This window comes from Labrus mixtus, chromosome 15 (genome assembly GCF_963584025.1).
Source record: "Labrus mixtus chromosome 15, fLabMix1.1, whole genome shotgun sequence".
Lineage (NCBI taxonomy): Eukaryota > Metazoa > Chordata > Actinopteri > Labriformes > Labridae > Labrus > Labrus mixtus.
In genome coordinates, this window is record NC_083626.1 from 4,770,358 (window position 1) to 4,792,316 (window position 21,959).

Below are 21,959 nucleotides of genomic sequence, written 5' to 3' on the forward strand. Positions count from 1 at the left end.
GGTTTTTTGGCTTTGAAATAAAATTGCACATTTGGCTTAACACAAGCAGAAAAGCTTTGCTCAGGGAATCCCGTAGAGTATCCCAACATGGCCATCTGCAGCTTAAAAAAAGAGGGGATATGAAAAGATGGAAATCTCTTTTTTAACACGTTTCTCACAGTTTAGATCCAAAATTGCAAGAGAGAAAAGTCCCAGAGTCTCACCTCACTCTCGTTCTCCGAGGCAACATCCAGATAAGCATTAAATAGAGTTTGGACCTCAAACAATGGGACATTTTCACACTGGTTTCAGAAAATGAAATCAAACTTCTGCAGAAGTGGAAAGACTCAATGACTATGACGTGTTTAAGACTGCCTCTTAAGGGAGACAATAGGTCTTTGTCTGGTCCAATATGAAACTGGCTTTGTTTTGGCTAACTGGGAGAATGGAAACCAGAGAGGAAAACCAACGGGTCTGACTTGCATTACTAATGTCTCATCAAGTTCATTGTGTGTGTATATGAGTTAGTCATGGACCACCGTAGTAGCTATCAGGTTTTAAGAATATAAAAGGGAAGAGATAAAGTTATTGAAAGAATGAAAATCTAGTTGACAAGATAAGTGGTTTCTTCTGACTCTTTAGCTGAAAAGCTGAAGCACGTTTTTTTTCTTATGCTCGCAACATCCTGGGTTTCATTTCAGCCATAAAAAAGTTCAAGACAGATTTTTATCTTCTCTCTCGTGAAAACCGACAAATCACATCAAGCATGGTCAGCTGACACGGTTTCACAAAGAAACAATGCGTCTGAATTCTCTCTCATGGCTGTATGAAGAAAAGATGTGACATTGGAGAGCCTGGAAACACTGTAATATGTTAAAGATGGATGGATTATAAGATCTTAAATCTTGTAAATGCTTCTTTCTAAATGAGTGAATGCTAGTTTTTGTGAGGAAAAAATTCAAATATCAGATCGGATAGGCATCAAATTAATAAACTTGATGTTGTGTGTATACAATTATTTTTAGCTTACTGTAATTTTGGCCCTGTTGACAGAAATCGGCACATCCTGCAAATAATGTGTCATGAACTGATGTCGGTAGCGGATGTTTATTTATTGTGCCTAATCAACTTAATGCTGACATCTAGTAAACCTTACTAAGAAGTTTTTATTTGGCAGATGAAGTCACCTGTTAAACAAACTAGTTTTTTAGACTAGTTTTCATTGTCAAATGAGAGAAAATAGTGGTATTGTGGGAGACAAACATTGGTTTCAGTATCGGCCCTGATTTTCTGATTTTCATTTTAAGTTTACTGTACAGACTCTCATTGAGCATTATCAACCTGCTTATACCGTGATTGTCCTCTATTAAAAAATATGTATGCAATGCCTCCACAACCATTGTTAGAGACATTTTAAAGATTTGTCAAAATAATCTTGTTCTATTTCATTCCATGAGTTAGATAAGAAGCTTATCTGTGCCACATATGTGAAGCAAGCAGCTTAATAACTTGGCTTGTTGTTACTTTGTTATTTAATTCAAAAATATATCTTAAAGAAATGTCTTATTGTTGCAGTGGTTAACATACCAGACTATTTCTCAACTGATTGCCTGGCATCAAGCCCAAGAGACCAGATGCCAGTTCCATTGAAAAATGAAGAGCGCTCCCTGCATAAAATGGACTCCATTACCACCTTTGGATTGACTAAACTAGCTCACATCCAAACCATTTGATTGGAGGGTGTGTTTGACACCCAGCCTGTTTTTGACTAAAAGCTGGCTTGCAATAGTGAGAAATCATCAGACTCAAACATTATTTTCATACATCAAAAAAGTGAATGTAGAAATTAGGATCGGTCTAAAGCTTGGCTCCATCATTTTCTTTGGCATGAGGCTGGACTGATATGAAAGCATGCCTTTGGAAAAGCCTGGCATACACACACTCTGACCTCTAGCAGCCTGATAGCGTGCCTGACTGATAATGATATACTGTGAAATCAGGCCCAGCCGACAACCTAGCTGGCATTGTTCTGAGTCAATGTACTGCAATGTTTCATCCATGGTCCAAAAAGTCTCTTTCTGCACGCTTTAGGAAATATGGCTGACCTCCATCTGTCATCGATGTTCCTTCCTCTGTCTGATTGTTTCTTGACACTTCATCAACTTTGACTCTGCTGCTTCAGAGTACTCGTTAATTCTTTATCTAATCTCAGATGTAGTTCACATTTCTTCTATCTTTGATCGTTTCAGATTTGGCAAAACTGTCAACTACAAAAAATTATCTGTGAAGAGCTGGAATAATTGATGGTCCTGAAAACAGGCTGTGCTTTACACTTCAAAAGGAAATTAGTCAAAGTTTCTCATCGCCCATAAGACCAAACAGCATCTTCAATACGGTCCATTTATACAAAAAAATGCTTAAGTAGTCAAGTCAAGTCTTTTTGTGGTGCCAGATGCTAAACAATCTGCAAAAGATTACAAAACCTTCAGTATAGTAAAAATAGTTCAGTTTGCATTAAAGGAAGAATGTGGAACTTCTTGGTCCAGTAGATGTCACCCTTGAGCACCAGCATGAAACCAAAACAAACCAATAGCGACACCTAGATATTCTTTGCACGAATGAAATGAATTAATGAGAATGCACCATAATAAAGCACCATTAAGAGCAAGCGGTGGACAAAATTGTTCTTGGCTCGAGCTTCAATCGCCTGTGGCCTGAAGTGTTGTGTTAGCAGGCTAATGTTAGCACACTTTGGTTAACTCATTGCTTGCACATAAATTGACAAAGAATGAAAGTGATCTAAACACACATACGTGACATCCCAATAAGTAGGCTATGTTAGTCTTCCATGTCTGGCCGTGCTGTCTATGTAAACATGATGTTAACACGGCTCCGACAACAACACAGCTGGCAGGACTCACGCTTCTCACTCATTGAAGACAGTCATGACTCAGAGAGACATTTACAGAGGATATACTTGATTTCTGCTTTATTTATGTGTCAAATGTTGCACATTCTTCCTTTAACTGGAGTAAAAAGTCTAAACAACCACTGGAAATATCTTCAAAAGGACTTATTCTTTACAATGTCGTCTCACTAAAAAATAACAGATAAACTCATTACTTTGGTCAACATTTTCTTACCATTAAAGTTTCTGGTTATTATATCATCATAATATTTATCTTGAAACGTAGAAAGTGAAGAGCAGTATGATTTCTACGACATAAAAACACCAGATGCAGCAACTTCTTGTGGCTACATGCTGATGTATGTGGACCCTGTTTCAGTCTTGGTGAGCTCAGTTGTAAATATCTGCACAAAACTATTTGTCTTCCTGTCAGCTCAGTGTTGCTGAGCCAAAGTAGAATTTTGGCAGAAGCAGGAGGATGGAATCATGGGATGTGCTGAGTTTATTTCTGACCTAATCAGGATGCAGCATGTCTAGAGTTGCCTGGTTGAAATGTTAGACTTACACATTGTAAGAACCTTTGCACTCTAAGATTTTTAAAACTAAAGAGGATAAAACATCAAATCCGGGGAAGATGGTGTAAACTTCAACACAGCCTCTTTTTACCTTTTATCATTCTGAGTTCAAAGGGATACTCTAGAATAAAACGGGGCTAAGTAAGCTGGGCTGGAATCTGTCTCAATAACACCAAGGAATCAAAGCCGCATAAGATACATAATGCGTTTGTACAACCAGGCACACGCTGTACAATTTCAAACTCATTTCCACCCGATTTTTGAGTCGTACGACTGATTACAGTCAGGCAAATCTTCAGCCAATCGCACGTCATAAGTCATGCTATTGACACTGAGACACAAACGGCCAATCACGGTCTGATTAGCTGCTCCCGACTAATCGCATGATTTTCTGGCATGTTTGAAATTTTGGTTATACAACTGCACACACATGCAAAGCAGCAGGAGGTATGCCGGTTTCTGTCTTCCTCGTCCTATCATGAAAGAAATGAAATGTTGGCAGGAAACATCTGCAGACTTCCAGCTTTCAGGGAATATTCTTTATGTTTTAGCTGCTAGTAAGTGTGTGTTTACCGTTGAAACTGAGTTTGTGTGTGAGAGAGGGAGATTGACAGCATTTTTTGCCCATGTGTGTATTTGACCTATTATGAAACAACTGAAATACACATTAGATCTGACTTCAACCTGCATCTGTGGAATTTTTGTTTTTGGTCAATTAAAATGCTCCGTCCTGATTTAACATGAACATTTGACCTGCCCAACAGTTGGGTCATGCAGTTTGAGCACATTATTTATGAGCTTTGGAGGGTCGCGGTGGGCTAGTGGTTAGTTCACTTGTGATGTGCAGAGGCTACAGTCCTCAGAGCAGGTTTGAATCTGACCTGTGGCAGTCGTTCCAGACTCTATCCAATGTCCTGTCACTTTTATAAAGACAACACCACCACCCCTCTCAATGTTGCCATGATAAAGTCAGACTGACTCCTATACATGGAACATTTACATTAACCTTAGCAGTATTTGTTTTAGTTGTTCCAGTTAATTATCACTGATTCAGTGAAAACTAGATCCAGTTTGGCGAGGAAACACTTTGGATACACTGATTTATTGCCTTCTTATGTTGTATGCTTAGAAGTACATTTATTCATTTTCCAGATTTACCCCTCTGTCAGTGAGATTTATCGTGGAAAAGGGTGAAACACTATTTCTGTGATGCCATAGAGTATATTGTAAGTATCGGTGGGCAGAGTTGGAGTTATAAAACTACCAGCTGGTGGGAAGGATTTCACAGAGGATTACAACTTCACTCTGGTTCTGAACATTGAAATGTCTTTCCAATCTTTACAAATGGCGAAACGTATAATCAGAAGTAATGCGAAATGTGAAACAAATGGAGAACAACATTGTTAGCCTTAGCCTTATATAAAAATGTAAAGTAACACTTATGTTCCATACAGGGTGTTTGTTGACTTTTTTGCTTAAATTGAGCCAACGTGGTTTTCTCCTACAGATGCTAAGCTAGGCTATCAACCCTTGCCTGAATATTTGGGGCCCTCAAGGTTTCCGCACAGATGCCGCTTGTCATAGCAACATGTTTTCTTGGAGTGATAATCTATTGTTTGGAAGCAGAAACAGTTTAAATTCCTTCTCTTGCTTTCCTTTCAACACTGGCTTATGGAGTCATTGGCAGACGTGTGCCGTGTTGCAAACCTTTGTTTGATTGAACTGGCATCACTGATAGAATTCACATCGGCTGGCTCTGACAGGAGCATGGGTGTTAAGCGCCAAACAGCCTTAAGCAACCAACAGTGTCAGCAAGCTTCATGTGTTATCATCATCCTGAGATGGAGAGCAGAGAGAGGAGGCTGAGAGAGGAAGCAAAGAGGTGGATGAGGTGGGCGACAACTGGCTCTGCGTGTTCATCAATTCTCTGAACGCCCATTCAGTTTGACCCATATAGGAGCATAGACACACACACACACACACACACACACACACACACACACACACACACACACACACACACACACACACACACACACACACACACTGCTGTGTTAAGCTAGCTGACAGGTTTTTATATTTGTTCTGTGATAAACAGAAACCTACAGGGGTAGGTTTATAACAATGGATAACATTGAGGAGTAAAATATATTCAGCTTATTTTCCCTGAACTGTTCTTCCACAGTTACATATGGAGAAGGAATAAATTAATTTTTAATTCACTAACACCTCATTTCCCTGCAGTCAAAGCCTTCCAATAAACTGTCTGAAAAACCTTAGAATGAAACCCCAAGCAAAATATCTCCACAAATCACTGCACAGCGTATATCTTTGTCTACTGTAGCTCTGAATGAACTACATACATTTAGATTTCATTCCCATATGAAAAAGTAGTTTTTTCCCCCATAACTGTTAGTAAACTGTGTCTGGCTTTGCAGAATCACTGCATCATTCTGAAATAAGACTTTGTGATTCTTCCCAAAACAAACAAACTGTATGTTAATCAGTTAATATGTAAAACCAAAGATCCAATAATTCTTACAGATTATAAGAAAACAAAGCTTTAAGTTTTTGTTTCTGCTCGTTTTCCAAGCTTGGTTCATAAAATTCTTTGTTTTTGATAAGGGGTTAAACATGAGCTTACTTGTTTGTACTCGGGGCGGATTACACTCTGTTTTTGAGAGGAATGCTTCTCACACACATAAATCCTGAATCAAACACATGCACAAACTAGGCCCCGTGTCCACCTAGCGTTTTTTTCTGAGCACCAGTGTCTTTTTTCAGTTGTTTTCAATGAGGGTTCTCAGCAGAAAGCGGCCACTTGCAGAAAAGCACAGCACCCAGCGTCTTTTCTTCCAGGCGCTCTGCATTTTTTGTGAGGCCAACCGAGCGCTCAAGTTGAAAATCTTTCAACTTTTCAGAAAGGCAGTGTTGACGCCATCAGCGCTCTTTTCCAAATGTATGATATTCCCTGTAGTTTTGCCGCCTACAGATCTTGTACCCACATCCTCCTAGGTCCGATCGGGAAATTAACTATCTCAAATATTAAGCATTCAGTTAAAAGAAACAGAGCAGTGTCGGTCATACAGCGACCGCTGTCAACAGACTGTTGTCATAGAGACAGGACTGACGTGCAGCGCATTTCTTCTCAGCGCACAAACGCTCCATGCAAAGACTCCCGAGCGCACAGCCAGCGTTTTCCTGCCTGGAAAAAACGCTAGGAGGACACGTGACCCAAGAGCAAATTCAATACTTTGGTCCACACCGGGACTTGAACCGGCAACTGTCCAGTTCCCAACCCAAGTCCCTACACACTGAGGTACTGCCGTATTCATCTCTACACACATTTTAACACAGAGGTCAACAAGACCAAACTAACATTCTGCAGGAAACTAAATAAATCTATCTTCTGGATCATAATTCATGCTGTGACCAAAAAAAAACAGTCACAGCACATCCTCTGTGTTTGACAAGCCTCAATGACAAGTTACAGTGCGGATTAAAGGTGACGTAGATGGAAAGATATGGTTTGATTTATGACTAGCTGAACTTTTACAGGTGTTCCTCCACAGGAAGGGCAGGAGATCATGGACGTGTTTCGGCAAAAGAAGCGAGACATAAATTTAGATGATTGGCTGTACAGCCCAAAGTTTAAAGCACTTAAGCAAGAAGGGCAAACAAACAGAATTGGGGGATGAAAAATCATAAATTCACCAACAATCCTGATCTTCTATACGGCTAATGAAGACTTTTTTAGCTTCATATTTTCATACCTGCTTCTGTCATTGTTACATTAATGATGTGATCGCTCAGATATATATATATAAAAACTTGCTGTTCAGGTTTGAGTCACCATGTTTATGGATGATTTATGATGCAGAGTGCTTCAACAGATGTTCTGCATGAAGGGAAGTCTGGAAAAATACTACATCTTAAGGCTATCTTTACCAGATTTACATCATCTTGCACACATTGAAACTCCTCGCAGAGTCACTGCAACCTAAATCAAAACAGAATGATGAATGTTGTTCTGTTCAGTGACTACCTTTCTTTTTTATTAGAAAGAATCTATCTTCAGGGCAGAGCACAATACATTTCAACACTTGAACTCACACTGGGAAAAAATCTCACCTCTTTGGACTCGCTGCTGGTGGGTCCCAGCAGGAGAGAGTAGAGGACGTCTTTCCCTCCTACGAAGAGGCGGTCGCGGTACTCATCCAGGAAGACGGCGGTGAGTGTGAGCTGGCCATGATGACCGCTGAAGATGGACGACCTGTTGGTGGACAGGAGGTCTGCAGGGAGAGGAGAGAAACAGATTAGAGATGGCATTTAAACCTGAGAAGAGTCATGTGAAGAAATTAGATGGAAGGATAAGGAGATACTATGAGTAAGAGAATAAGTTAGAGGGGAGGATGCTTAGTCAGTCCATATCAATAATCATGTCAAATCACTTTCTACGCTGTTAGACAAATCACTGCAGTTTAGCTTGTGCACAGAGTAATCAATGCAGGAGCCACAGAATGAAATACTGAAAACACAACACACCAACCTAAAAAAGACTGTTCAGTGTTCGTCTTTCAGAAGGTTTTACGAGGAGCTGACCCATTGACAGAGGTCTTCTACCCTGTATCAGAGTCCAGAGTCAAGGAAGGAAAAACTTTAGTTGTCTTTAAATCTGTGTACTACCTACATTCTACCAAAACAGATAATGTAATACCACCACTACTGGCTGTGGTCTGTGTCGATGTGCCAGTCCCACTCAAAGAGATTGCATTCCTTCTTTCAGACTGTTCTGATGTTAGTTACTTTTTCAGTTGTTTCAATTCTTTTAAGATTTATGTTTGGCCTTTGCCTTTATTCAGATAAGATAATAAAGAGTTGAAATCTGGAAAGAGAGAGTGGGGAAGACATGCAGGAAAGGAGCTGCTGGTCAAACTTGAACCCTGGGCAACACGGCTTGGAGGTCAATACTTTCGTACGTTGAGAGTGACCTAACCACAAGGCCATCAGCGCCCCTTTTTTGTTTTTTTCAATTTTTAAAGGATGGTTTGGTCATATTGAAACCAAAAGGGTATTTTACTTTATTTATTCTTCTTCAAATTAATTAGTCATGCAATCGTTTGTCAAGAGAGATTCGACAACGGGCTAATTCTTACTGAAAGTTAAAGTTCTGAATTGCACAGTCTGATGAGAGCACGATCAGATGATAGCCTACACACTTGTAGTCAGCAAACAGCAGTGAGGGAGCAGGATGAACACAGCAGTCTGCATCTGGCTACGGTCTCTGATCTGGCAGAAACTTCAAAGTCAAAAGGTTGATGCAACTACTCTACAGGAGTGGCACCAAATGGGTTGAATTTAAGTTCAGCTTGACACAGGGTGTCTCACGCACACTCGAGTGTATACATATTCAACATGGACCAGAAAAACAACAACAGCAATCTCACTTTCTAAGCCTTCTCAGCCTCCAAGAGCATTTAAATCTTCCACTTTATCACTCCAAAACGTATTCTATCTGCCTCTCCTAACTCTCCCATTTTCTTACCAGGCTCTCTTACTGTATCACCTCTCTCTCTCTCTCTCTGTAATGAGATGAGGAGAGAAATATGTATGTGTGAGAAGACGTCCTTGGTATGCCAAACTCCCAGTGGAGAAGTTTTTCGGCTTAATCGGCTTTCCGTCTACCCTCTCATCACTTGTCTGTCACACTCATTATTCCTCTCACTCTTTTTCCCTAGAGGATCGGCATACACACCGACCTGCACACACACACACACACACACACACACACACACACACACACACACAGTGAGAGAGAAGCCTCAGTCAGTCACTCAGCGAGGGTATTGACAGAGTGAAGCTCAGGGGCCCAGTGAATCAGCGTCACCTTGTCCATCACTGGGGCCTTCCAGACAAACACGCCGTTGATCTGTTTTTAGTCGGAGTCTCAGTTTCTGCAACCACAAGCTTCCACGCACACACCCATACCTTCCAGCTCTACAGTAGAGCTGTGCCTAAAAGTTATTTCATGTACGGATTCATGCAAAACCAGCAGAGTTCTGATTTACGCTGCTGCTAAACTTAGCAGCAGAGTATTAGCAGGGAGAGGCCTGTCAAATGTTGCCATGAAAAATCCTCTGCAAGGAGAATTTTTGTAATAAAAGTTGATGTTCAACTTTACAGCATCTGGCAAGAGAATAATGAGAAGACACACAATGGGCAAGATATCGGGGAAGTAGAGTAAGGAGTTTGGGGAAGTAGAGTAAGGAGTTTGAGGAAGTCAGAGAAAGAAAGATAAAGTTTGGAGGAGGAGAGGGGGGATGCTTTGTGGCTTTTAGCAGCTGGTAAAAGTCAGAAAATAATGAGCAGAGTGAGAGACAGGCAGAGTAAACCACAAGACAGACAGAGAGAGCAGTGATGGATGATGGGTTTATTGGGAATGACTTCTGTAAGCAGAAAAATATGATGAGAAGCGGAGGAGGAGAGGATGAGCTGCAGAGCTGGTGTACATTAGATGTTAAAGATCTGTGCTATATGCATCGTTATACAGTATAACAATATAGTGTTTTACTTGTTAGTTCTATTCGGGTTTATTCTTTATTTTGTGTTTTAAAAGTTAACTTCGCACTCGGCTGCACAGACGAGTTGATATTTCAGGAGGAAGGTCTAATAGAACCTGTCACTTTCCTGACACAGTTTATCAGCAGAACATGCAGGCAGCTCAACAAGCTGTCAGATGTTGACCGTCCGTCTCCACAAGTTCAACCTTTTCCACATAGCTCTGAAACCAGAGATGACCTCCAGCTGCAGAGGGGGTGAGGAAGAATAAGCCGAGGTGTGTGCTGAGAACTGTTCCTGATACAGTGTTACAGTGGGATCTAATGTTCACGGCACACCTCTATGTTTGGACATGAAAGATTGCAGGAGATGAGGACTGACAGATGTATGGAATTTCAATACAAATACAACGTAAGGTTGAACTAGGTGTTTCTAATCCTAAATAATAAGATCCCACCCATCCCCTGAAAAGTTTTGTTTTTTCAAAACTCTGTGTTTCCGATTAGTTAGGATGCTTTCCATGTAACAGCATTTTCCCAGATTCAATTCCTGTACGTCACCACTGGTGCATTTCATACTTTGTTTTTTTCATTTCAGGATTGTATGTCTACCTTAAAAATCAAAGAAGGATACCATTTTAATTGAAAAAAAATGAGTAACATCGATGTCCTAAATATACTGCTTTCTCATGTTAATGGACTGATTCTTCCAGAAGCTAACGTTTATGCTAAATCCTATTTTGTAAAGTAGAAATAACAAACGCATATGGAGGCTAATGGTAGTTTCATCAAGTATAAAGCCAAACGCAGTTCACAATAAATTAGTGGACAAATGTGAAAAACAGACCTGATCATGGTTCTAATTGAAAAGCTACACGGTAACATAGGTTAACACAATGATGCTGAGGGTTCCGTGAATATTTGAAGCCTCCTATACGCTGTATAAAACATGAATCCAGTCTCAGTGATGTCACCCATTTGTTTCTGAAGTGTGGTTTTGAAGCACAGCGATGGTAAACTGTTATAAACAAATTTTAAAAGAAGTTCCACTCCCAAAGAGTGTGAGCTGATGAAGACATGAGATATTCTGTCCAAATTCGCTTTTTGAACCAGGCTGTAAATATGTTTACTTCTGATGTCAAAACTGGCTTTTTTTTATACAAGTGTTAAAGGGACTTCTAGGATTTTGCAGCCAGCCTCAAGTGTACACTTGAGGTACTGCAGTATTGGCATTGCATTGCAATTTGTACTAAATTACATGGCTATGCATTAAAGACATTTCATTGATTACCACAAATGTTCACCTTGTGTTTGGTTGAAAAGTCATTTTCTGGGGGCCATGAGGGTCCATACAGAGTTTCATTATGATCCATTATATATTTCAGTCAGCCTTAGTGGTGAAACAATAGGCAGTAATTCCCATCCTGGTATTGTCTTAGAAAGCACAGTGCTTCCACAGGTTAGTGTAAGGCACGTACATATCCTGTTTGAAGTTAGAAAAATCTCCTGAGAGAGCAAAGAATCTGGAGTATTCCAGAAAAAAGGCCTGTGTTTCTGAACGATAATTAGATGCTACACGTACAATAACATCATCTCATCTGTTTCAGAATTTGCTTGGCAGTTGAGGGTGTGTTTCAGTGCACTCTTGACAAGTGCTTTGATAAATATTCTATACTGAGGAATACATTGTCAAAGATCCAGTTTCCTGAACTTTCATCCTTGAAATAGAGCAATTAGCTACGTCAAGCTCCAGCTCTGTTTGCCTTGTGTACCTTGTTTCACCCCTTCATGCTGCATACAAAAACTCACAAACACACTCAGGCTTGAAGGCAGATTCCTGACGTCTCTACCTTTGTATCTCGTAAATCACACGGAAGTATACACAAATCACTCCAGCGTTACAACAAAAATGTCAAACCGAAATAACAACGTTACACACATACGCACACTCTTACAGGAACAGAGGGGAAAGGTGAGTTAACAGCTTCCATCTGCAGCTTGTTATCACTCCGGCAGCTCATCGCCTCACTGTGAAAACCACACCACTGTCTCACCTCTCACCAACCTCTCTCGCTCTCCTGCTCTCTATCTATCTTCACTTCTCTTACATCTATCAATTTAACATCCCTCCACTTTTCAACAGGCTCTGCCTCTTCAGTCCATCCATCTTTAACTTCCTCAATGTTATTTTTCCTCTCTTGAAGACACTTCTGAAGGTGTCTTTAGTTTCTTCTCACATTCCTGTCCATCTGTCTTCCTGTCTCACCCACTTTGCTACTAGATATTTCTCTCTTGTCTCTCTTTTTATCCATCTGTTTTCTTGGATCAAGAATCAAAGCACCTGATCCAACCTGAGAAATGAAGCCAGCAGAGAAAACCAAAAGTTGCAGTTCCTCCAGTGGCCACTCGAGGCTGTCTCCCAAAGTGAGTCGTTCCCTTATATTGAAATGCCCAACTTTGCAGCAAAATTACACAACTGTAAAATAAATGGTTTCTTTTAGTCTTTATAGCTTATGTCTTTGGGTATGGAAATTGTGCAAGGATGTATTATTACAACTCACCTGTTACATAAATGTCTTAATATCTTTAAGAGCAGTTAGGCACATCCATTAAATTTTAATTATATGCGTTCATTATTTTCAAATCAATATTAAAAGTGGATGTTAATTTCACATATGATAATCAGAACTACAAGAGGATGTTCTTGATGTTGTTGATAATACCAACTAACGTTAGCTTCATTTGAACTTCAGTCAAATATTAAAGGAACTAACTGATATCAAAGTCAATGTCTTTATTGACAGATTAAAGGTTAACAGAGTTCATTTTTGTTCAACTGTTCCCACCTCTGAAATGAAGTATACTTACTGGCATGTCCACTTTAAGAAGAGTCAACATCCAGGCTCTGTTTGTGTTTTGCCTTTTGACTCATTATCAGCTCTTATTTGGAAAATAATGTGGATAGTTGACTCATTTGTCAGCTCAATGATTTAGCAAACTATTGCTTGGACTGTATAGCTTTGATATTTCAGGGACTAACTCTCTTACTCTACCCTCTGTTCTAAAGCTGGTTACTTCTGGCCCCAAAAAACAGAGTGATATCAATATCATAGACTGTATATGTCATGGACGTAGTCTTAGTGTCTCATCACAGTTTCTCTTGTCATATTTAACCATATGTTTCTGATTTTCAAATGTCTTACGTAGCATCACAGTCCTAAAAGAACAACATTTCATCTCACTGTGTACTTGTAAATGATTGATATAACAACAAAGAAAACCCGACTTGAACTTCAGTTGACGTCATCCATTGGTTTCAGAGGACTTATGAAACCCAATCATGACGGTTGCCATATTGGAAATTCAAACTCTGTCAAACTTTGGTCAAAATAGCAACAGACAAGGAAACAAAGCTGAGGCGCTTCAGACCAAGTTCTTTTTTTTTTGACAGACTCCAAGTGACATACTGTAAACACGTTTATTTTTGCTGTAAAAATGTCGATATTGTCAGTATTTGAATATGGGTCTTAATAGGACTTCCATGGTGTCTTGGCTTAATTTTTGAACTCCAGAGGATGCCGATGGTTCCAAATGCAGAACTCAATGCTTCAAAAACCCATTGACAAACCTGGGTGGTGTGACAGTGACAAGTTCCATTCTTTGTACAATCTGTGATTAAGGCCCTGTGTATCTAATAACGTCCTTACAGCATCCATAGGGAAACTTACATCTGTCTCCAATGTGTTTTGTTTCCCTACAGACTGCCAGCCAACACCCGCTCTGACAAACAGCAGCCATGCCAAACCAAAGCGACACGCGAATGAGCATCTGGTTTCACTGTACGTGTCAAACCTCAGCTAGTGCATGATGCAGTGTGAGCCACTTCAAAGACATGTTTGAAATAATCTATTCTGAAGTTTGTTTGCATTGTCAGTGTTCGGCTAAGTAAGGACGAAGAATGCCTTGGTGTCAGTCAAATCTGAAAGTCCGACATGTGAACTGTGCGGTTTCATTTCCTGCTGCTGTTTAAAGAACATTTGCTTATTTGCATATTTTTGTTTGAACTGAGAGCTTGCACCCGTCTTTCATCACCCATGGTCCGACGCAATGTAATCAAACTTTTGATTAAGGATACAAAGAAAATATCCAGCGTGATGAAACTGAGGGTGGTAGGAATGCATGACTGCACAGCTGCATTTTGTGATAAAAGGCAGAATGTTCAACAGAGTGGTTGGAAATAGATTTGCAATGACAGGCTTGGAAATGAGGGTGAAAGAGGGTTCATAGGTGAAAGATTGTGGAAGAGAGAGAAACATGTTCACCTCCATATCTCATGCTGACATCTCTAATGTACAAATTGGGCAGGGTATAAGCTATGTTAAGTTGCACACACATACACCCATGTATGTATGCAGGCACTCACTATGGTATGTGTGACTGTTGGCTCAGTTAGAATAGAGGACACATCTGAAGCATATTAGACCCCCCCTGTGGAACAAAATGAACACTATAGCTGCTCACACACACACCATTAAGAATCAACAAGTCCCTGATCAGTTCCCACCTCAGCTGACAACCATCAGTCTCTTTCGCTAAATATTGATCTTTGACATTTTGTTTTCTCAAGCTCTGACACATAAACAAACACACTTACAAGCAAATAAAGACCCATTAGACTCATTACACCCCTGACAGGCTTCCCAGGGTATCATTAGATCGGGGTGTATATTGTTGCAGTGTGCCAAGTATTCCTGGAATCTGCTGCATGCACAAAAAGTCATCTGACAGCGCTTCTCCTCCTCTCACCACTCCCATTCCTCCTTCTCCTCATCCTCCTCTCGCAGGTCTCATATTCCCTCTCACCCTCTTCATTATGCCTCCCCACAGAGCTCTTTAAGAGATTTGTGTTACTGCTTAACACTAGTAGCATTATAGGTCTCTTCAAAAAAATCATGCACACATCATAGAAACTAATCATACAGACATGTATAGTTTCATGCAGAGAAGGGGGCAAATTTTCACAGTACAAAGTACAAAAATGACCGTGTCCAGTACTTGAATTAGTTATTAGGATATGCTTGAATAATAGCATGTTAAACCAATACAATGATTATGGTAAACACCACCTCAAGGGGGGCGGCAGTAGCTCAGTCTGTAGGGACTTGGGTTGGGAACTGGTGGGTCGCTATTTCAATTCCCGGTGGGTACCTAATCTGGAACTTGCTGGAGAGGTGCCAGTTCACTTCCTGAGCACTGCCGAGGTGCCCTTGAGCAAGGCACAGAACCCCCACCAACCCACCTCTTTCTCTCTCTCTCTCCACAGTGGTAGATGAAGGATTGCACAGCTGCAGCCTCTCTAAGAGCACAGTGAAGTTGACGGCTGTGCAAAGTTCAGACTCTCCCACAAACTTTACCAGGGTTTGATTATTGTTGGGGTTTTTTTTGTACTGGGGAATCTGCAGACATGTTCATGAAAAATCTGTTGCAGTTGTTTCTGTGTTGTTTTTTTTCTCATCTTCCTCGGGTTTCAATAGCCATGAAGATATTTGAGAATGGATTACTTTGATTAAAGTTCTTTTTGGTCATGGTTTGCATGTTGATTTAGCTGCACACAGGCCTGGTTTATAGAGCAGCAATGTTTGATTTCTTTTTACTTCCAAAGCGCTGACCTAATCATTTTTAAGATTTTTGATTCAGCCATTAAGAAGTATTAGATTACCGTTATGAGACAGATGTTTGTCTTTGTCTCTTTTTAAACTCAGGGAGTCGTGCTAGCAGAGATAACAGCCCTGATGAGTCATGACGGAGTAAATCCTTGGATTTATCTGCCAACCTGTTACTGTTCCTCACTGGAGATGTCATTTATACGGCCTGTTCACATTTTTAACACACATGTGATAAAACCATGAGATCTTCGATAAGCTCCAAAGAAGATGTACGCACACACACACACACACACACACACACACACACACACACACACACACACACACACACACACACTGACACACGTGCATACACACTGACAAATTTTAAACGTATTCTCTCTCAGCTGTCTCAGGATGCCTATCAGAGTTCCTGTTACCCGATCTGTCCTGCCGGGCCAATCAAAACACAGCACACAGTATTACCTCATCACCCTCGATTCTCATCAGCCCTCACTCTCCTCTGCCTCCCCTTCCTCCCTCATTTCATCATCTCTCCCAACACTCTCTCTCTCCTCATAGTCTCCTCTCCCTCATGGCTGCTTGCTCTTCCGATCCATCTTTCTCGTTCTCTTTCGTCCACTTTCATCTTTCTTCCCTCCCTTTTTAATGTATTCTTACTCCATTACTCATCTGTACCACACTTACTCAAAAAACCAAACTTATCTCAACACACGCTCTCCTTCCCCAATTCTTTCCCTCTTCTGTGCTTCTTGTCTTTCCTGATCTCACTCTTCCTCCCTTTGACTCAAAAATCTGTCATCCTCCCACCTCCTTTGTCCTCAGACTCTGTTTCATACTACGATATATTTCTCTCTGAGGAGAACACCACTGTTTTTTCTTTCCATCACTTTATCCTTTGATTTAGTTATTTTTTTCTTTCTCATCCCTCACTCCCTCTATCACTCCCTCACTCCCTCACTCCTTCACTCCCTCACTCCCTCAACTCCCTCATCCAGCAGCCAACTCACGATGAAACTCTCTGTTGGCCTTCATGTGTTTCGGCACAAACAGTTCTGCCAACTCTCTGCTGGCCTATCACACAATTTGCTAATTGAATGAAGCAACGTGTAGACACACGCAATTCTGCATGATGCATTTCAATTCTTCTTCTTTAGAGTTGATTAAAGCTACAGAGGAATTTGACTGTATTATTATTTTTACTGCATCGATTATTAGCTTGGTTATTTAGCAATGCATGTTGATATTGAACGATTTGCAATATGAAAGATAAGAGCTCTGTTTTTGCGCTGGCAGTGCCCATTCTCTCTACCAATACTGTGCAATTTAGCATTTTTGGTGCTCAACATCTTTAGCATAAAAAACACCAAGCTTTTTTTTTTTGTCACTGCGCTAACAGCGCTCTCAGATGAAAAGTTATCAACATCGAATATACAACATAAATCGAAAAGGGGCGAGACTTTGGATATCACATTTTCATTGACAGCGGCGAGAAGAAACTAACCCTACTCGTCTTTATGAGGGTAAACTTTCCAGGTTTAAGGCTTCTGCTTATGCCAGGACACGATTCCTTTACGTCTTTAAGTTTTCTTGGTGAGATTTCCTTGAGTAGAAGCCAACATGAAGCCGCTAAGCAGACCTTATGGTCACTAACAAGGGAAGCCAAATTGCCATTAGCCAACTTTTGTAACCTAGCAACAGTAAGCCGCATTGAGAAGTGCCCTAAAATGAAGGTCATGACCTCTGTTTGTCGAAAATGTTTGTGGACACAGGCCCTCAAAGTTTTATCAACCACAGTGAAACATTTTGTATGTTGTAGACACAAATTACATTTCAAGATTCAATTATACACGTCATAAACTGTAAAGCAATAAAACCACTCTCATCTAAGGGCGTCCATTACAACCCTTTGTCACACCAGGGCGTCTCAAGGTGAAAACAAATGTCTTCCTATCGAACATGTGGTCAATGTGAAACGTAATCTGTTTTGTTAGGGACGAAAAAGCATGGAATCATCATAGGGAAGATTTGAACAATAATACATTGTTTAATTGGGTTTCACACTGGACTTGCCCTTGGTCTCCCGGGTGAAGGTTTTGTGTTGTTTGGCCCATCCATCAGCCTCCAAACTCTGCTTTAGGCAGACTCTCAGTCTTTCTGCAACATCAATATAGCAGCAGTTTCTCAGTGCTCATGCCTTGGTTTAAATCATATGCACACATTGTATCTCCTTTCACATATGAACTTCTGACAATTTCTAGACAATTGCAGTACATTCAGGTCCTGCAATTTCCCGACTTCACACATGTACCTCACAACAGGAGAATGTTGGACACAATCTCAATGATCAAAATAGCACATTTTGTTGAGTGTGTAGGCGAAGGAGTCATCTAAAAAGCTGACTATTTCTGAGTTAATATCCCTATACAATCTATAAAGACATGTCAGTAACACAAATACAAGAGTAGGAAATTTGAACTTCCAAACTCCATTCGATCTGCAGAGTCCCTTTACAACTTTAAGAAAAAGATAAAGACCCAACGACGATTGTTAAGATGGTTTCTATATTGATTAGAGCTCTCAAGAACTGCCCTCAATGTTGTGCTTTGCCTCTGGTCACTTCCTGTCAGCACCTGTGTGTCCAATCAGACTCAAAGCTGATCGTTTGCTCTTACTGACATTGTTCCCTTTTTTCTAGATCCTTGCTTGTGTTGTACTTACTCTCTGATGTACGTCACTTTGGATAAAAGCATCTGCTAAGTGAATTGTAGAATTTAAAAATATAATTCTGGCCGTTGAGGCAAGCAGTCAGTATAAAGCAGCAAAACTTTGTGAACATCATCATCATCCCCCCAGTAGCTCGCAAGCAATCTTCCCGCAGCTCCTGCTGCATTCACACATCAGCCCGTCTTTGTGCAGACTTCTAAGGGGCTAGCAAGAAAAAGCCTGAATTAAGTCAGGGTTGACAGTTTTGGCTGTTTTTGTTCCTGCTTGCACCCCTTTTACACCATGTAGAAATGTCAGGTATTAAATGCATGTGTGAAAAAAAAGAAGCGACTTGTAAAACACCAGATGCTATACAAGTACATTGCAACACAAATTAGGTTTTGCCAGTTAATATACAAACACAAAGGTGCACCAAAGCAGGCACCCATGCACAGAGCCTGTCCTCTTGGATTGGTTCATGTTCGTCAGCTGCTGTCTAATAGATACATCAGTCCACAGTAGGCCCTTGTACTCGGCTCGTCTTGTCAGAAGCTCCAGTGGAATTAAATGATTGCTGCCAGGGAGGGGGTGTTTGTTTCAAAGGCAGGGGGTGCTGCACCTCAGTGTGCGCTACATGTAATGTCTCCCATTCTGCATTAAAGAGGGTTCCCATCACCTCTGACCTTTTTTTTCTATCACTTTGCATTGGCTCTGAGCCACCGTGCCAAATAGTAGGACACTGAATCGACATGAAAAAACAAGAAGAACCCCCTTTAGTCTTTGTATGGGTTGGCGTGTGTATGTGTGTGTGTGTGTGTGTTTGTAAAATCATCACAGTAGGTTTGTTCTGTTCTTTCTGTTTTCTTTCTGCCTGCTGCTCTCTGCAGGAGGATCCAGCTGCACCGTGTGTAATGTCTAATAATTCTTAAATGTCTCCATTAAAATAAATACACAAGCAGAGCTGAGGATGTTTATCTCACAGGGAGAGGGTAGCGGAGGGTTGTTTCTTTATCAAGTTGGAACAATATCACTTACTATAAAACATTGGCAAGACATCTGTCATATCTACACCACGACCCAGCATGCACTTGGTCCACCGTGGCGTACAGGAGGAGGCCAAGTTCAACAATAATCCAAGTGAGCTTAAAGTTTTCACAAGGTGTTATTGTGAGACTGTGATTTGTTGAAAGTATTAAAGGCTTTGGGTTGACATGTAGAGCAGACACAGACGTGTAACTTATATCTACTTTCATTTTAAAACTACTTTTGCTCCAGTTTCAGATTTGGTGCTGAAACATTACATCATCCTATAAAGTCTGTCTGCAAATGAGAGATACTGTAGCACACTGATTTTTTTTTAGCAATTTGTGAACACTGCCTGTGTAAAAAATGTGCTGCAAGGAAGGTATCTGTTTTGATCCGTGAAACAAATTTGAAGCAATACAAAGTTGATATAATTTTGTAAATTGCAGCTTGCATGTTGCGAATGTGATTTAATGGGCTACAGTATATTATTTTATTGGCGCAGTTTTCCTTTGTAGTGTCATTACAATGACAATTCTCAAATTTGAAAGGACTTTTTCTGACAGATCCCTCAACAGTTTTTAATGTCATCAATCGGTTGATCTTAATAATTTTGCACATAAAGCAACTAACTTTACTCAACTTCTGCAGGGTAGTTTGTAGCCTGTTGGTGGGATACCCTTGATGATCAATGCAGACACATCTTGGCAACTAGAAGATTTCCGGTGTCTTTTCTATAGATATGTATGATATCTTGTGCTTTGAAAATAGATGATTGATGATATGATTTATTGCAATTGATATGACATTCGGCCCTTCCTAAGCAGACCTTTCATTGACATCCCTCCTGAGTGATCTGACAAGTGAATAGCCTGGAAGTTAGTTGTGTTTATGCCTGTTTTATTTTGTAGTTCTTTCCCCCAGTGTTTTATGTCTATATAAGTTGTAATTCCTGCCTCTGTGTGTATCCCTCTACTGTGACTGGCTGCATCCAAAATCACCCCATCTTGTAGTGGTGTCCAAAAAATTCATATTTGAGGGAGTCTTTACTGAAATTTAGAAGCTGTTTTTATAAAAAGTAAAAGATTTACAATAGAGTAATGTTAGTTTGTCCTACTGATGATGACAGGCATGAGAACAGTCTGAGTCTGTAAGCACAAAATAAATGTGTTTCAGTGTGAAAATATGTTAAACTGTTAATTAATGATTTTATATTTATGTATAATATAAGTCATCACTGAAATTCATGTTATTAACATGTCATTATTGATCCTCAGCCTGAGTTAAGCTGCATGTTTTAGTTGTGCGGAAACAATGACGTCACTGTCGGCAGCCGGTGAGTGAGCTGAGTAGTGTTGGGGGGAACAAATTATATTGTGCTGAATGAGGGCACTATATAGTCCACTACATATAACTCCCTATATAGTGAGGATGGAGTACAGTAGGTAATGAGTGTGTGATTACAGACACAGCCATTGTGTGTCCCACTATGATTGTGTCCACATGTGTAATTAGTCGCACCCGTCCTGATCACCTCATTGTCTATTTAGTGTCTGTGTTCCTGCCCTTCTGTGTCAGTCAGTCGTCAGACCTTCTCCGTGTCTCTGTGAACACCTTGTGGGTATTTTTCTGTGAACTCTTGTGTTTGTGTCCTGTGTTTGTACTCTTATGTTGGACCTTGTTTGATTTGGAAGTTTTCGATTTTTAAATAAGTAAGCTTGTTGTTTTTTCAAATAAATTGTTTGTTGTTCTCCACATTGGTCCTCTACCTTTCGTACAGTTTTAAAATTGTGACTCATGTTTGTCGTGACTAATTTTGCTGACAAAGAACACCATCTGGATCATTTCAAAGATGATCTTATTAAACCTTCCTTATTAAATCCTGGAAAATAATAAAAAATAACATCAAAATACCAGAAGAGAACATTTCAGATCAGTACCAGAGAAGAGGTTGTGTCAGACCTTTGTTGCACAGCAGGGAGGGGTGTAGATTCAGGCTTCAGGGTGTGGAAGAGTGTAAAAAGTTTAGATAAATAGTTTTTCAGGACTTGAACCCCCCTTGGTGAAGATCCACTGCTGAGATTTGTAGCGGTCACGTTAAAACAACGGCCATCGCTGTCGACACTGGGGTTGGTTTTGGCTGGTGTCTTAGTGCAGACAAGCACACCCATATGGCGCAGGCACACACCTTTTATTCTTTTACTCAGCCATGTTGGTCAGAAGATGGTGAGGGATTCAGTTTTAACAAAGGAAAGAGATACAGGATACTCCCTTTATGGGCGCAGGAAGCTCTCTTTCAAAGAGACACACACACTCCCATAACTCCTGTGTGTAAGTGGAGTTCTCAGTAATCTACATGACAGATGGTCAAAGCCACATTGTTTGGACCTGAACCTTCAACCTCTGCTCCTCAAAGAGGCCAGTGTCTTCCAGCCCTCAGGTTAGCCTCTCTCGTCCTTTTATCCACCTATCTGTCCTTCTTCCATCACTCTCATCTCTCTTCGCTTGTTCAGCCTCCCGTCTTTTCCTTCCCTTTTCATCATCT

At 40.5% G+C, this 21,959-nt stretch overlaps 1 protein-coding gene across 1 annotated transcript in view; it reads right to left on the reverse strand.

Moving 5' to 3' along the window:
• Window positions 1-21,959, reverse strand: part of sema3bl (sema domain, immunoglobulin domain (Ig), short basic domain, secreted, (semaphorin) 3bl) — a 75,615-nt gene that overhangs the window by 46,735 nt on the left and 6,921 nt on the right. The window contains exon 2 of the mRNA XM_061056590.1: window positions 7,594-7,754. Coding sequence (XP_060912573.1) covers window positions 7,594-7,754 — 161 coding nt within the window. The remainder of the gene's footprint in view (window positions 1-7,593; window positions 7,755-21,959) is intronic.